This window comes from Marmota marmota, unplaced genomic scaffold (genome assembly GCF_001458135.2).
Source record: "Marmota marmota marmota unplaced genomic scaffold, marMar, whole genome shotgun sequence".
NCBI classification, from domain to species: domain Eukaryota; kingdom Metazoa; phylum Chordata; class Mammalia; order Rodentia; family Sciuridae; genus Marmota; species Marmota marmota.
Window position 1 is genome coordinate 1 of NW_025999960.1, and position 18101 is coordinate 18101.

At 34.1% G+C, this 18101-nt stretch overlaps 1 protein-coding gene across 1 annotated transcript in view; it reads left to right on the plus strand.

Annotated features, from left to right (window-relative positions):
* The first annotated feature begins 253 nt into the window (after nucleotides 1–253).
* Nucleotides 254–18101, plus strand: part of Stk38l (serine/threonine kinase 38 like) — a 29678-nt gene continuing 11830 nt past the window's right edge. Inside the window, exons 1-8 of the mRNA XM_015493414.2 lie at nucleotides 254–415; nucleotides 4459–4510; nucleotides 8602–8724; nucleotides 9122–9205; nucleotides 14342–14465; nucleotides 16211–16365; nucleotides 16768–16870; nucleotides 17056–17117. Of these exons, the coding sequence (XP_015348900.1) occupies nucleotides 282–415; nucleotides 4459–4510; nucleotides 8602–8724; nucleotides 9122–9205; nucleotides 14342–14465; nucleotides 16211–16365; nucleotides 16768–16870; nucleotides 17056–17117 (837 nt within the window). The 5' untranslated portion in view covers nucleotides 254–281. The remainder of the gene's footprint in view (nucleotides 416–4458; nucleotides 4511–8601; nucleotides 8725–9121; nucleotides 9206–14341; nucleotides 14466–16210; nucleotides 16366–16767; nucleotides 16871–17055; nucleotides 17118–18101) is intronic.

Genomic DNA, 18101 nt, shown 5'->3' on the forward strand with positions numbered 1-18101 from the left:
TTTTTGTATGTGCCTTTATTATGTGTAGGCTGCTGCTGGTACTGCTTCACTATAATTCATCCCTGGCTTTGCCAATGCGAAATTAATTTCTCTTGCTTTGAGAATAGTGCTTCTTTTTCTTTTTAACTTTGTATTATTTGTAATATGAAAAATTTGGGTATGTTAACTGTTAGGGTAGAATTTTTCTTAGAATTAAATATTTTCAGAGTTTGTTATAAGGAATAGAGTTTTTTTCCTACCAAACAATTTGTTTTTAACATGTCGTTCCAGTTTCTGTTACTATGGCAATGACAGCAGGGACTACAACAACCTTTCCTATGAGCAACCATACCCGGGAAAGAGTGACTGTAGCCAAGCTCACATTGGAAAATTTTTACAGCAATCTAATTTTACAGCATGAAGAAAGAGAAACCAGGTATAGTAAAGGCTGGTCAAAATTTTGTTCAGTTAAATGAACTATTGTGCTGTGAGTGGACTGTAATCATGTTTTTCATCAATAATCTGAGTATTACAGATCCCTTTATGCTGTTTTTATGTTTTCTGCACCAACAGTGCATCTGGTTATTTGTTTTATTTTCACAGAACAATTTTCTGGGGTATCCGAAGTCTTGTGCACTCAAATTCCCATAATCAATGTTTTAAGCTACAAAATTATGGTATATCAAGGGCTAGGGATGTAGCTCAGTGGTAACGTGCTTCTGTCAGTCCCCAGTACTAAAGGAAGAAAAAAAGAGAGAAAGAAAGATTACTTTTGACTAAGACAACTGGAAATATTTCATAAATGGTAGTGGCATTTAAACAAGGCTCTAAAGGAAGAATACTATTTATACATATGTAAAAGGAAGGAGAAGGAGGTACAAGAGCAGGAGGAAGGATATTAGAGATACAACAAATCACTGTTAGGTCAGGCAGTGTCCAATATAGCTCAGGCACAGGATGTGCTAGATTTCAACATCCTGGGAGCTTCAGATGCTTTGTTAATGTAGCTGTTCTCTTGAGGGTGTAAAGCCTTGAAGATTTTTGAGCAGTGACCACAAATGTTTCTTTAAAAGAGAACTTTAACTGTGATACACAAAGTGGATGGACTGAGGTGGGAAATTAGAAACAGGAAAGGCTATGATGTAGTTCCAGCAAATGGAAAATTGACAACAATAGAGAAGAACTGACATGTGGAAGATTAATAGAAAATAGTAACTATTCAAATACAAAGTGTGAGGGAAATAAGTCAATCCTGGCCCAGATATTAATGCCTATGCAAACTGAGAGGGTACAATTTTGTGGAACAGAACTAGAGAAGAGTCAGATTTTGGACAGGTTTAACTGTGGATTAGACACAGGTGAGGAAAGAATTAGTGAACTAGATGATAAAGGGAAATAAAGTATAAGCATTCAGAAGTTGATTTTAGACAGACAAAGTAGGGATATTTGAAAGAGAATTAAGAAACATGGAACATATTGAGAAGAGCTGACATATTTCTAAAGTTCCTAAAGGAAGAGAGGAACAAGATTGGAGCAGACACAAGCACAAACTTCACCACTAATAGAAGTTTTTGTAGAGTTCACTACTAGTAGAAATTGCAAAAGATTCCATTTAGTCAGAAGGAAAGTGATTACAAATAGAACATCTAAATGGCTAATGCCTGGATAAATCTCAACAACTATTGTACAGATGTTCCCCTACTTAGTGATGGTTTGACTTATGATTTTTCAGCTTTATGATTGTGTGAAAGTGACATACATTCAATAGAAATTAGACTTTGGATTTTGTATTTTGATCTTTTCCAATACTCTTTCTTGATGCTGGGTACAGCTGTAGTCATCCACACTATCACAAGGTAAAACAACCAGTACTCTGTAGTGTACTATGTTGCCATGATGTTCAGTATGCAAGTGCATTAAATGCATTTTTAGCTGATGATATTTTCAACTTATTGAGATGTAGCTATATCAAAACTTGAAAGCAACTGTATAAAACCACAAAAAATGACAATAACGTCTTCTGTGTTTAATAATTAAAATATTTTCTAGTGACAGAATATAAGTCAAAGAGAAATAATTGAAATTAAAGATCTTTGTAGAAAGGGAATAAAGATTAACTTCAAACTTTGACAAATTAAGTAGGTATGTTGGAATTTCTTGGGTAACCACTAAATGAATAAAAATAGTTTGTAACTTCCAAACTAGTAGAAGGAAAAAAATGACATGAGATAAAACATCAATTCAAAAGGACTCAAAAAAAGAAAAACTGAATTACTAAAAACAAAAAAAAACCCTGAAATGCCAAAATAGAAAGGACATAATAGGTTAGGAAATCCAAATATATCAGTAAATGTAATTAAAGTTGCTAGAAGTGATTGGGTCATCATGGGAGAGTGAATAAAGTAAAAGGGATACAAGAAAAGAAAGACCTATGTATTTTAAAAAAACAGGCACTTAAGGTTATTCTTCATAATTTTAAAAGGTCATTGTCTTTTTTTTTTTTCTGAAAATTTAAAGTGATTCTATTCCCAAAGGAAAGGATAAAAATATATGCTTTATTTATTTGTTTGTTTGTTTGTTTTCAGAGATACACATGAGAGTTTATTTGTCAGAGCTGACAAAGGCCATCTATAGGAGAGAGAGACCAAAATATGCTTTATTTAAAAAAAAAAAAAAGTAGATTTAACTTCGTGCTATGGAAGAAAAATTAGCTGGTCAGCTCATGTTTTTAAAAGCATATATTTTAAGAAAACATGTGATGTATTTTTGAGACCTGATTGGATAAATGCATGTCTAATAAATTATTTATCAGAGCAAAGTATAAGAGTGTTTTAGAAGGAAAGTTATTTTAAAAGAGGTACCAGAGAAGTCATGGCTTTCTGTTTAGATATGGTGGAAATGGTAAGTTACTGTTATCTCTTCCTAGAATAAGGAAGGAATTCATGAAGTGTAAGTCTTGGCCGGAATCTAGGGGAAGAGAGGTAGTGGTGATTTGACTTAGAATAAAGTTGCTTGTATATTGATAGTCTTTCCCAGAATAATGGTTCTATTACTCTTTTCTACAGAGAAAACTGAAAATCAATCATTCACCAAGCAACTCTGAAGTGCCTTGCTTAATGGCAGGCACAGAATCTAATGTTAGGGGCTTAGTCCATTCTAAGGAATGGGCCCTGGGGGAAAAAATCATTGTAATGGGCACTTCAGTAGGTGCCTATGGCAAGTTGGGGAAAGCATGTGAGTGGAGAATATGTTGTTAGGTCTCATCTTCTCATCTGTGATTTACCAACAGGCTTTAGGTACTTCTGTTATAAATTTTCCATAGGTAAAAAGAATTTATTTTAATGATGGTTTAAGAAAGTGTTTACTTTTGAATATATTATCATGAATAATAAATACCAAAAATAAGAAAAATGTTTCTGATAGTTTTCAATCAACTCTTAGATTCATTTGAGCAAATTCTGAAACGTTAGTCTTATTTGGGAATACTCCAAAACTAATTAGGACAAGTACTCCCAGATTTATATTTAGGAAAAACCAATACAATAGAAATGAAATTGTTTACTTGGAAATGAATTGCAAGATGTATCCGATAATCATCTCTCTAGTTACTTTATCCACATATCTTCCCACATCACAAATTCTTATCTTAACTGACTTTAGGGGTGCCATTTTTTAAAAAATGAGTAACTAAACTTGGCAATTTCTAGAGAAGAAAATATTCTGAAAGTAGATTATTACATATATACATATGGCTTTCCAATTTCCAAAGAATTTTAATAGAATAAGATATACAGTTGTACTGAACATCTTTTTGTTGTAACTGTTAACTCATATTAATTGTATAGATTAATGAATTTCACTTCGACATTTCCATACATATGTACATTTCCATGCATATGTACATCATACTTTTGGACATCTTTTCTTGATTAGAAAAATTGAGTTTAAAATGAGGGACTAACAAGCTCATTTTGCTGAAAAGTGTTAGAACCAGGATTCAAACACAGAGATATCCAGCTTAAATTTTTATACTTTTTAGCATTGTTGCCTTTTTATTCTTTTATTATAAACACTGAGAAATATTACTGATTTAGGTACATTGTACATTAGATAACAGAGTGTTTCAATAGTACAATAATCACCTTTTCCAATAGTCATTTAGGCAGGAAAGTGAAGTAAACTATAAAAGTAGAGTTTACAGCTGGGGAATGTGGCTCGGTGGTAGCACTTGCCTATCATGCATGAGGTTCAGTCCCCAGCACTGAAAAAAAGAACTAATACTTTGTCCAATATAAGAAGCTAAATCTAAATTAATATTTTGAGAAAGAAAATTATTTTTAGTGATTATTTTGATCCAACTTGAAAGATTTTCCTAGCATGGCAATCTGAAGCAGTTAACTTGAATAAGTAAATGCTTTTCTTAAACAGGTATAGTTAGGAACATACTTAAAATTCTAATTATTTTTTTCTTTTGAAAAGGCAGAAGAAATTAGAAGTGGCCATGGAAGAAGAAGGATTAGCAGATGAAGAGGTAATGTATTTTATTACCTGTAATTACTATATAAAAGTAACCCCATTGATTTTTTCTCTTTTATCAATATTAGTTGATTTTTAGATTTCATCATTTGAATACGAACTTTCTTTGTTGCAATCTCAGCTGTCTTTAGAAAGAGGCAGCTCTTTTTAAAAATTCCAAAAACATACTTTATCTATAGATGTGTGAAATGAGGAAGTCAGTTCTCAAAGAGGAGTCACTTAATTGCTTAACTCTTCTCAATGTTTTTTCTAAATTTTTTAAAAAGTTTTTAATAATTTTTTTTAGTTGTAGATGGACACAATTATTTTTTTTACTTATTTGTATGTGGTGCTGAGGATTAAAACCAGTACCTCACATGTGCTAGGCGAGCACTCTTACCACTAAGTCACAATCCCAGTCCTCTAAATTTTTTTAAAACCATTTACTTCTCTAGCCTAAAACTGCTACACGTAATTTAAGCTACTGTATGTTTCACCTCAGTAATACCTGCCTTGAAGTGGTTTCACTACCTCCTACTTGCAGTGTTTCTGCACACTGTATCCAGAGTGATTTGTTTGAAAATAGATTTGATTATATCACTATTTTGCCTAATACTCTTCATTGCACTCTTGGGAAAACTCTGTAACATTGGTGTATAAGACTTTACAAGTTGGCTTCTGCCCCTTCTCTAGCCTCATGCCTGCCTCCCTATCCCCATACCAACCATCATTGAATCATTATAATTTTCCCTTTCTCATCTTGGTCCTTGTCACATACTATTTCTGCCACTTGGAACTCTTGGTTATTCCTCCACAACTCCCTTTAACCCTTCAAGGAGCTTTTAGGTCTCACTTTATGCATCACTTCTACAAGGCATCATCCTACCTTCTGTCACAGCACTATTTCTATTGTTGTGGTACCCTCAAAATACTATCTTTCCAGAGAGCAGAGACTGTAATGTCTTATTTAGCATTATACCTTCAGAGCTGGCAGGGCTACAGTAAGTATTTGAGAGAATAAATGAACAATGGGTCTTGCCTTCAAGGAATTTTCACATCAGGAGAGATTATGTATGTGTTTGTGTGTATATTCAAAATACGTGTACATTATAGAGCCGGAGGTGTACCTCAGTAGTAGAGCACATGCCTAGCGTGCACGAGGCCCTAAATTGGATCTCCAGTTCTGCCAAAAAAAGAAAAGAAAAATAGATACACTTTGAAAATACAGAGACTTCTTCTTTTTCCTAGTTAGGGGGCCAAAGAAGTTTTGAAGTTTAAAGAATGAGTAGAATTTTGGCGATTCTGGGTCTCTTTATTTTTCACAGTAGCCAAACTGTGTAACCAACCTAGATGCCCTTCAATAGATGAATGGATAAAGAAACTGTAGTATATATACACAATAGAATATTACTCAACATTAAAAGAGAATAAAATCATAGCATTTGCAGGTAAATGGATGGAGTTGGAGAATATCATTCTAAGTGAAGTAAGCCAATCTCAAAAAACCAAAGGCTGAATGTTCTCTCTCATAAGTGGATGCTGATCCATAATGGGGGTGAGTGGGGAAAATGGAGGAACTGTGATTGGGCAAAGGGGAGAGAAGAGGGGAGGGAGTATGGGGGCAGGAAAGGTAATGGAACGAGATGGACATCATTACCCTAGGTACATGTATGACTGCACATATGGTGTGATGCTATATCTTGTACAACCAGAGAAATGAAAAGTTGTGCTGCAATTGTGTACAATGAATCAGAATGCATTCAGCTGTCATATATACCTAATTAAAATAAATAAAGAAAGAAAGAAGAATAGAATTTACTCTTCAGATGAGGTATATACAAAATAATGAATATGTATGAAGAATAATGAATAATAACATTTGCACTCTAAAGGGTGCATGAAGAAAATAGCAAGCTAAGTTGACAGCACCAGTGGAAAGTAAGGTTTAGAATAATTTACTAAGAGAGGTATACTTTATTTCCTGGGTGGTAGGGAATGAATCATAACTTATAGCAGTTGATAATCATAAAAGTGTCTCTATATTTAAAGAGTAAACTACCAAATGATGATTTGAAATCAACCCGTTATCCAATCTTACCTGCACCTTTCCCTCTGTGTATAATATCTTGATTTATACAAAAGATGGTTACTTTGTTAATCACTTGATTCCATCTAGAAAACTCAAATATTTTTACATTTTAAATTATTATGTATATAAAATTACTGTGATAAATATTTTAAAAGCTCATATCATTTATGCTCTTTTAATTTTATTGAGAATGGTAATAATTTAAGTTTATATTCCAATCCAGAGAGAAATAAATAAGAGCCAGCTTATCTTTCCTTATTTTTGCAGTGCTGGGCATCTAGACATACTTTGTTTGCATGTCCATCTCATAAGGACATTTTTTGTTTAGTTCCACAAAGATATTCTTTTTTTCCCTTTTTCTAAATAATCTTCTAGTTTGTCTGTTAATAAAGACTTACCTATCACTCTTTACTTTACTGTATGAGAAACTAAGAGCTCCAGTCCAAGTAGACTTCTCCCCCAGTGACTGTCATCAGTGGTAGAAACTGTGACAAATTAGGGAATTATTGTCCAGCTAAAGAGGATTGTCATTAGAGTGTGGCCAATTTCCTGTTTTTCAAAAAGAACTAGACATTTGGATTTTTATGTAAAATCACCTCTACTTCTAAAATTTTTTGGCAAATATTAGAATGTTTTAAAACAACTTGCCATCCAAATTAAATACATCTGTATGTCAAATACAACTTAACCTATTAGATATTCAGTGAACTTTTTTTTTTTTTTTTTTTAACTAGTCTATAGGTACTTTTAATGAAATGGTACAATCAGGTCATCTTCTGCATTCAGATTAGACAAGTTTCTGTAACTATGCCTAAATGTACCCTGTTTCATGAGCTATAAAGGGAAAGATTCAGGATTATCTTTAAGAATTCTTAAGACATATTCATTTATGCAACTAAAATTTTTTTAAACTCACCTTATTACTTTTAAGGACATAATGCTATAGTGCCACCAAGTGGCCTTTAAAAAGCTATAGTCTTAAAATTTAAAACAAGCTAATTTGAAGAGTTGTCTTTTACGAGTAATTCAGGCTTTTAAAATTATTCAAAAGGTATTTTTGAACACCTACTATGTTCAAAAAAGGTTACTGGCATTGCATTTTATGTAAAAGGAAGCAAAAATAGTCTTCACTGTTGCTCTAGGATCCACTTGTGTTTTCACAATTATATAAATGTCATTTTAAAATGCTTTAAACTGATTTCTAAAAGATTAAAATCACCCTGCATGATTAATTCAAACTAATACATAGGTACTAGGTTTGGATACCCTTTTGGTAAACAAAGTAATGATTATTTTATCTTTGTGTTAATAATTTAATTTCTCTTATCTTATGACTTCTTATCAAAAGAAAAAATTCTCCTTCATTGTTGCCTACTTATTTTCCATAGTATCACTGGATTTTGTAATAAGTATTTGATGTGAAAAAGGACACTAAGCAAAGCTTTTCAATTTTTACATTTGACTTATTTTCACAGTGTCATAATTTCTACATTGTTGTGTCTGGGTAACTTCATTCAGCTGTCTGGATTGAAGACATAATCTCTTAATCTCATCTACTTATATTTTTTTAATATCATTTTTTATTGTTGTTGTTTATTTTTTATGTGGTGATGGGGATTGAACTCAGGGCCTCATGCATGCTAGGCAGGTGCTTTACCACTGAGCTATCTCCCCAGCCCCTCATCTGTTTATCCTAACTTTAAGAGGTATCAGAATTCCATTGTATTGATGATACACATTTACATATTTCTAATTAATTGTTAACCTAATTCTTTAAAACATATATACAGGATCAGGAAGAGATACTTCAGTAGTTTTTTTTTTTATTTAGGAGTAATATTTCTGGTCATTTTGATCTGTTTTTCCTTCTTAGCTGAATGACTAAAAACTAAGCAGGGTTCAGTTAAAGATGAGTGATACCTTATCCCTGTTTTTATGTTTATCATCTTTTAATATTGTAAGCACCTTTGAAACAACCTGATTATAAATTATCCTTTTAAATTATCTTTTTTCAATAGAAAAAATTACGCCGATCACAACATGCTCGCAAGGAAACGGAGTTTTTACGGCTCAAGAGGACCAGGCTTGGCTTGGATGACTTTGAGTCTCTGAAAGTTATAGGAAGAGGAGCTTTTGGAGAGGTGAGCTGCTCTGTTGAAGCCACCACTGATGAAATATATGTCCTAAGATAGTTTAAAATATCTATTCAAACATATTATTCCTAAATTACCACCAATGGCAAATATCAGCTTTCTTCAAAGGAACCTGCTCTTCACTCTTGAATTAAAAGTAGTGACTTGTGTGTGTGTGTGTGTGTGTGTGTGTGTGTATTTATTTATTTTTACTGAGGATTGAATCCAGGAACACTCTACCTTGGAACCACATTCCCAGCCCTTTTTTTTATTTTGAGACAGGATCTCAAAATAAGTTGCCCAGACTGGCCTCAACTTGTAATCTTCCTGCTTCAACCTTCTGAGTAACTGGGATTACAGGCATGCATCAACATGTTTGGCTATAATATGTATTTTTATATTATAGGTACGGCTGGTCCAAAAAAAAGATACAGGACATATCTATGCAATGAAGATATTGAGAAAGGCTGATATGCTTGAAAAAGAACAGGTATGGATTCTTTCACACATGCATTGCAAAGAAACATCCATGTCTAAGATGGTAGGGTAGTGTTTATATTGGAATTTTTAAAATACATCTGTCTTAATATATAATTGATTAATTTTTGATAGCCTGTTATAGTGTTTTCCAATTATTTATTTATTTATATTTTGGTGGTATTGGGGCTAAAACCCAGGGAGACTCTACCACTGAGATACATTTCAATACTTTTTATTTGTTCTCTTTGGAAACAGGGTCTTACTAAATTACTGAGGATTTTGCCAAGTTTTTGAGACTGACCTTGAACTTAAGATCCTACTGCCTCAACCTCCTGAGTTGCTGGGATTATAGGTACATACTACCATGCCCAGCTCAATTCTTATATTTAAAATGTCTTCAAGTTTATAAATATCTATGTATTAGTTTTCTGCTATGGCAAAAACACTACAAGCTGGGTAGCTTATTTTCCTGTAGTTCTGGAGGCTGGATGTCCCAAGATCAAAGTTCTTATAGTATTTGGTTTCTGGTGGGGCCTCTTCTCCTGACTTGCAGAAGGCTACTTTTCACTAAGTATTCACATGGCCTTTCCTTGGTGAATGAAGGGAAGATGGGGGTGGAGGGCCTCGGAGAATGAACACAAATACTCACATGAGAACTCCTGGCGTCTCTTCTTATAAGGACACTAACTTCACCCTTCATCCTCATTAAACCTTTTTTAGAGGGCCTAGAGGTCCTATCTCCAAATATAGTCACACTGGGGTGTTAGGACTTAACTATTACAATTTTGGGTGATTCATTCAGTTCATAACAGAATTCCTTCTGAAATACCCCCTTTTCTGATTTTGGTGGAAACAAAGAATAGTTCCCAACACTCTTAATCCTGTTGCATATCAAATTAGCAGAACTAATTTCCTGAGAATTTACTGGTTTTACTATTTCCAATATCTGTTCACTGCTCTTTTTCTATTCCTTGGTTTACTCTCTGTTTCCTGGGACTTAATGCAGTTCTGTGGGGTGGCCATAATGTCTGAAAACACTGATATGTTTCCATTTCATAGGTGTTCTATATTCCCAATCTGGATGGACACCCTGTAAAACTCTAAATTGAATACATATTCTGGTGAAGGACTCAACAATAGGAGCATAAGGAGAGATGGCACCTCTTCTTAGATTTTATTTGTTTGTCCCCCCCAATTCTTACTTTGTCATTGCAGCAGTAAAATATTGATTTTTATTTCACTATGACACACTTGGATTTTCACTGCATTGTTTTGCTTTGTTCTTTCTTCCATAGCATTTATTCAGTTATTGAGTATCTACAGTATACCAAATACCATTGTAGGTCAGGAACTCTGTGTGTGTGTGTGTGTGTGTGTGTGTGTGTGTGTGTTCGTTCAGCAGTGGTGAGGGCCTTCTGAATGCTAGGCATGTGCTTTACTCCTGAGCTACCACCCCACCCTGAGATACAATAGTTAACAAATCTGATCCTTGTTCTTTTGAAACAATGGAGAGACTGCACAGACAGCTATATCAAATTGTCATGATTGATAAATATTATGCGAAAATTTCTTTAAAAGGATCGGTGATATATATGATCTGGGTTAAAGAGGAAGAATTCAGTCAGGGGAAGTTTCTCTTAGGAAGGAATATTTGATGAGAGACTGAATGATGAGAAAGAATAACATAATTAGAATAAAGGTCTCGGGAGCAAATCCAGAGACCTGAGGCAGGAATAACCTTAGTCTGCTCAGAGAGAAGGAAACCATGTGGCTAGAATTAAGTGAGGGAAAAGTGATTAGAAATGAAGTGGAAAAGGTAGGCAGTAGCCAGATCACATGGGACTTTGAAAGCCATGATCTAGAATTTGGGTTTTATTCTGAGTACAATGGGATGATATTGTTTGTTTTATTTTTTCCCCCCTGTTTAAGCTGGGCAGTAGTCTGTGTGTTTTTTTGTTTTTTTTTTTTTTAACAAAAATGAATTCATCTTTTTGCTTGCTTATAGGCAAAGCATGATTTGAAGCACAGAGACCACCTGGGAGAGTGTATCATTTCCATCCAGGATGTAGTTGTGGCTTACACTTTGGTTACAATAGTAAAGTTGAAGAAAAATTAAAATAGATTAAGTGTGTGTGTGTTTGCAGGAAGAGTTAGCAGATTTTGCTCTGATGGATTATTGCAGAATGAGAGGATGGGCAGAATTGTGAGAAGAAGGGAAGAAACAAGGATAAAGTAATGGGACAAGATGAAATTGCCTAGGGAACGAGTATAGATAGAGAAGAGGGCCTGGATCCCAGCACCACACAGAAGAAGAAACTACAAAGGAGACGAGTATCTTGGCAAGGAGAAGTCTAACTGGAATAGTGGAAAATAGAATGGGAAGCAACAAGTGGAGAAGTAAGTAGCGGTAAATTCTTCATGTGAAGCAGATTAAAGAATAAATTAGTAAAGTGAGAGTTAGGGCCGAAAGGGGTTTTTTTGTTTTTGTTTTTGTTTTAGGACAAGAAATGTCTTAGTTGGAAGAATTCATTAGAAAGGAAAAAATTGAAGATGCAGGAAAGAAAGGAGAGATAACTGCAGCAGTATGCTGGAGGACAGGACCAGAAACCCATCTAGTAAAACAGAAGAAAAGCAGAGAAATGGGAATATAGAGTGGTTGTTCTGGCATTGGGAAGTTCCAGGTTTCTGCCTGAGTACAAAGGAGCAGTCACTGGCTTGGAGTAAAGGAGGTGCAGCTTGTTGGAGGTCAAAAGAGAGAAAAGTGCAAAATAGTTATCTGGAAGTGTGGGAAAGGATACTTGCTATGGCAAATGCCCACTGAGATTTGTATTCATGAATTTATGGTGAAACCAGTTGGTAGTTGGGTGCTTTTCACCCTGGTTTCAGCTGAAGTGACAGGGTGCAAGGAAACATCCAGAGGAGAGGTTTTAGGGGACTTTGTTGATGACAATCTATGATTCCAGAGGGAAGAGGTTTGGAAGGCAAGAAAGATGGAGCTGTCAAGCTAGAGAAGAGAATTATAGATAATGATTGGAACGTAAGTTTGGGTAAAAAAGATAGCTTCAGAGACTAGGAGGTACATAGGAATCTAACTTAGCCATAATAGGATAAATCCTAGATATGGTTTTAGAGGAAGGACAAAAGGTAGCAGTTAATTGAAGCTGTAGTCAAGCTACTAGTCATGTGGCTGCTGAGCACTAGAAATGTAGCCACTCTGAATTGAGATGTACTATAAATGTAAACTACACACTAAATGAAGACTCAGGGTCAAAAATATAAAATATCTCAACAATTTTATATCAATTAGATATTTAATTTAGGAATATCAGATTATACAAACTATTACTAAAATTAATTTCACCTAGCTTTTTTCTTTTTTTTGCTTTAATGTAGCTACTGGAAAATTTAAAATTACATGTGTGGCTTGCGTTATATTTGTATTGGACAGCATGGTCTCAAATATTTTGCTAGAAGTTGAGGAGCCTCTGGACTATTGTTCTTTCTTGTACAGAGGAAGTCTTACCAGCTTTGCATGCAGTCAGTTTGTGCATTTTGGAATTGTTCCCCACTTCCTACCTCATAAATTAATCTGCATTCTTTTACCACTGAATTTCATTTTATTTATTTTTTATTTTTTTAATTTGTTTTAATTAGTTATACGTGACAGTAGAATGCATTTATATACTTTGATATATTATACATAGAAGGGATCTGATTTCTCATTTTTCTGAGTGTACATATTGAGAATCACATTGATCTTACAGTCACGTATATACATAAAGTAATAATGTCTGTTTCATTCTACTGTTCTCCCTATCCCCACATTCCTCCTTTCCCCTCCCTTCTGAATTTCATTTTAGAAAACTTTTCCAATTCTACTCTGTATTTCAAGGTTTGTCACAGATACTGTAGTGCTAAACACCCCCAAAATCAAATCGCAGGCCTTGTGCTGCCACATCACCGTACATCATCCTTTCAAATCTTCTGGTCCCATTTGGGAAACATACCATGTAATCTAGCTGTAAGATATTTTTAAATAATCAAGCCAAGTTTATGATATAGTTTTTTTTCCTGACAACATCACACGTAGCTCCAAAAGTTCAGGGCTTTTCCTTTACTGCCTTAAAATGCTTTGTAAAAAGAAATTGGTACAAATTTTTATTATCATTTTTTTCCTTATTGAGTCAAATCCAGAGAGAAAATAGTTTTTTGATGCCAGAAAGCAGGTTCTTTGTTCTTCACTCTTGTGCTATGCTCTCAGCATTTATTGAACCAAGCAATAACAGTAATTCCCAAAATGACTTCTCAAGCAGATCAGATTTTATTATCCTTAAAAGGCTTTCAAATATGTGCTTTCAGTGTGCTTTGGACCAGAGTTCTTAGTGGTACACAGTGAAAATATCAAAAGTACAAAATCAAATCTTGTTGATAAATCCTTGAACAAAGAACATGTAAACATACTAATGCAAAAGCATCTGGAAACTGAAGTTATACCAACCTCATAAATTATTCAGTTTATGAAATTTCTAGTCTATAAAATTTTTACATAATGGTATCCCAGGTAATTATGTGTCTGACAAATCAGTAGGAAAACCTCAAAAACTTATACTACTTTGCTGTAACTAATGATTAGAGATTTTCTAACAATAACTTAATATAATATAAAATTATTACAAATGTTCCTCGAATAAAAGCTAACAAAGATCAAACTGGGCCCTCTTTTTTAATGGCTAAAAGTAGTTTTAGTAAACCTTGGCTTTGTGATACTAATCTACATGGCATTGTTTACTGCTTTTAACAAAGTCAAACTAATGTCCTGAATTTATATAACAAAGCCAGGATTCTTGCCCTGATTGAGAGGTTTTAGTTGGGAAGATTGTGGACTAGTCATTACCCTATCTCAAAGGCCTCAGCTTTCCATAATATACCTTTTGATCTCATCTTTTCAACCCTAAAGATATTAGCTAAAACAAATTATTTCGTGAGAGTCTCCATATTTAATGAGAATTTGAACATGCATTATGTTTGAAATCTTTTTTCAAATTCCAGTTTTCCTTCATGACAATTATGGATGCATAATTTTAAGAGGGAAACTTGAAAAATGTGTAATGTGTTACAATTATTCTTTTAAAATATATTCCTCTAGGTGGCACATATCCGAGCAGAAAGAGATATTTTGGTGGAAGCAGATGGTGCCTGGGTGGTGAAGATGTTTTACAGTTTTCAGGATAAGAGGAACCTTTATCTCATCATGGAATTTCTTCCTGGAGGTAAAGAAAACATTATAGCAATGACAAGCTGACCAAGCATATCTTTATATGTAATAATAACTTTGTTGATTAGGTTTACTTTTATAGTTCTAGTTATGGGGTTTATATACTCACAGTTTTTCAGAATTTCCTTGTATAATAATATTCATTTTGACCACAAATCAGGTCAAATCAAATCAAATTTTGAAGGAATGATTAGAATTGGTACATTTTAAATACTACCATTCTGGGTTCACTGCAACCCTTAGATTGTTATAAGTGTAGAGTTAAAACAAAAAGCCAATAAAATAAAAACACAAATACCCAGCAGGAAAATGACTGACAGTGTACAGAAGAGAAACTCTGGCTGCTTTATATAGGAAAATGTTCACCTTCACCTATATTCAGGGAAATACTTTTTTTTTTTTCTTTTTCTTTTTCTTTTGTGTGTGTGTGTGTGTGTGTTGCTGGGGATTGAACCCAGGGCCTTGTGCATACAAGGTAAACACTTACCAACTGAGCTATATCCCCAGCCCCAGTGAAATGCAATGTAAATAGGAATGATATATCATTTCACACTCATCAGATTATCAAAAGCCTTCAAGTCTGATAATAATGAATATTGATAAGACTGTAGAAGATACTGACCTCCTGTAAGTAGATCTCTAACTTTGATGGAGAGCAATTTAGAGATGTTCAGTGAATCTGAAAATGCATGTGGCCTATGATCCAGTACTTTCGCAACCAGCTGTTCTCCCTGGAGATTCTCCCTACATGTGCACAAGAAATGTGCAAAAGAATGCTTATGGCAGCATCAGCATAATAGTGAAAAACTACATGCAAGACAAATGCCTGTCATTAGAAGTATAGAACAATAAAATCTGTCCAAATTATGTGATGGAAATTTTTTAACTGTAATTAAAAGTCATAAGCTCTATCTGATTCCACAGTAAAATTCAGAAACAGTGGAATGAAATAAAAACAAGCTGTGAAATTACACATAATTTGATAGCATTTAGGTAAAATTTAAAAAACCCAAAACTATAAATTTCTAGATTAATACATAAATATGTGAAACCATATTTTATAAATAAGCCGGAAGGATACACACCAAACCAAATCTATCCATTGTTACTCAGCTAAGAGGGAATGGGAAATAGAATGGGAGTGGAGGACAAAGAATACTTCTATATAGTCTTTTTTTAAAAAGACTCAAAGCAGATAAGAGAAAATATTATCAGTTATCAATCCTGTGTTGCAAATGCACTAGTGTTTACAGTACTAAAAACTACTTATTATTTGCCCTTTTTTAAAGGAAAAATTTTCTTGAAAATAAAAGACTGCCTAGAAGTGATTTCTTAAAGTGAGCTAATGTTCTATTTTCTTTGGACTAAGGAGCTCAGGCTATTTTTGAAACTTTAAAGAGTATGTCTGATTTCCTGCTGTGTTTATTCTGATTCTTTTTGCAGTTTGACTTATTTTCTTCAGCAACTTATTCTGAATGGAGTTATATTTCTTCATCAGCTTCTATCAGCTCCGTTCTGATTTGGTTTCAAAAAACTCTCTACTCTAAAACCATTGCATGTCATCAAAATTTGCTTATGCAACGTGACTTTTGTTTAGCTCCAGAGATGGTTAGAGGTGTACTGGGTGGATCACAAAATGCCAAATCAGACATACATTGTAAAAATACAAAGAAAGCTTTTGCAGGGTATTTCCTCCCCTTTTGAAGCATTTTCAGTAACATGATGCTTCCCTTTTCTTAGGTGACATGATGACATTGTTAATGAAGAAGGATACCTTGACAGAAGAGGAAACACAGTTCTACATTTCAGAGACTGTTCTGGCAATAGATGCAATCCACCAGTTGGGCTTCATCCATCGGGATATCAAGCCAGACAACCTTTTATTGGATGCCAAGGCATGTGCATAAACTGGTGAATTATGAGGTTGCTGATTAGTTTATAGAGTAAAGCTGGTTTTATGATTAAAAATATACAACTGTAATTTGAATTATTACTAAACTACATTATTTCAGAACAGCACAATAGGAGAGGCCTCTGGAGTGGAATGTATCATGGGGATATGATTTTTTTTTTTTTTTTGCAGTGCTGGGGATAAATCCATGGGTTTTTTTTTTTTTTAATCTCCTTCCATTTTATGCTTTTAAAAAAAATCCTCCTCCTCCAATATTTCTAAGTTTACATTTTTATCTGAATTTTAAGCCAAAGATTTTAATAATAATTGCATTTAAAAGAGGAGTTTATAATAAGGCCTTTTTTTCAAAGTTGATATAATCTGGTTTTACTGAAATTTTTTTTAGGGACATGTAAAATTATCTGATTTTGGTTTATGCACGGGGTTAAAGAAAGCTCACAGGACTGAATTCTACAGAAATCTTACACACAACCCACCAAGTGACTTCTGTAAGTTTGCTTTTTTATTTTGATTAAGATAGCTGGTTAAATGCAGTACTGTTAAGAAATGATAATTTTCTCCCTTCCTCTCCCCACTCAACTGAATTTACCTTGTGTTTTAGATGTTTATATGTGATTTGTCTTTTGCTAAGAGTTTTCCCCTCGTGATTATAATTCTGTCTTGCTGAAATTAGCATTTCAGAACATGAACTCAAAGAGGAAAGCGGAAACATGGAAGAAAAACAGGAGACAACTGGTGAGTTAACCACATTTTCAAGAGAGAATTTTGTGTGCTGGTCCTAAAATCTCATCTGTTTTCTACTTAATTGTTTTGTCTTCACAGTGATTAGTACTCCCTTCAATGATGGTGCTTGTTCTGGGCTCACATAGTTTTCTGTTTCTTTTTATGATTTCCTTGCCTATAAAGCAAACTAGAAAAATCTACTTTATGATTTAATTTTAGAGTACTTTATTGAGAATTAATATGAAAGTAATTCATCTGTTTAATAGTAATTAACACTGTAAATAAAACATACTGAGTGTGTGAATGGCATGAGATTTCCATTTCCTCATTTTCTGTGCTGTGATATAAATCCTGATACAACAAATAACAATTGTAAAAAAGTGGTTGCCCTTTTCTATGAACTTCTTTAGAGATCAAGTAAATAGGAAATTTGGGATTTCAACAGTGTTATGATAGAATAGATACAAAACTGCCTCAAGGTGGGTATGGTGGTGCATGCCTATAATCCCAGCATCTTGAGAGGCTTCAACAGCAGGATCACAGGTTTGAGGCCAGCCTCTAAAATTTAGCGAGACTCTCAGCAACTTAGTGAGATCCTTTCTCAAAATAAAAAGTAATGGGCTGGCGTTGTGGCTCAGTGGTAGAACACTTGTCTAGCATGTGTGAGGCACTGGGTTTGATTCTCAACATTGCATATAAATGTACAAAATAAAGGTCCAAATAAAATAACACCACCTTTGTTTAAAAAAAAAAAAAAAGTAAAAAAGTGGTTCATACCTGTAATCCCAGCAGCTCAGGAGGCTGAGGTAGGAAGATCTTGAGCTCAAAGCCAGCCTCCGCAAAAGTGAGGTGCTAACTCAGTGAGACCCTGTCTCTAAATAAAATACAAAATAGGGCTGGGGATGTGGCTCAGTAGTTGAGTATCAATCCCCAGTACAAAAAAAAAAGAAGAAGAAGAAGAAGTAAAAAGGGGCTTGGGATGTAGCTCAGCAATAA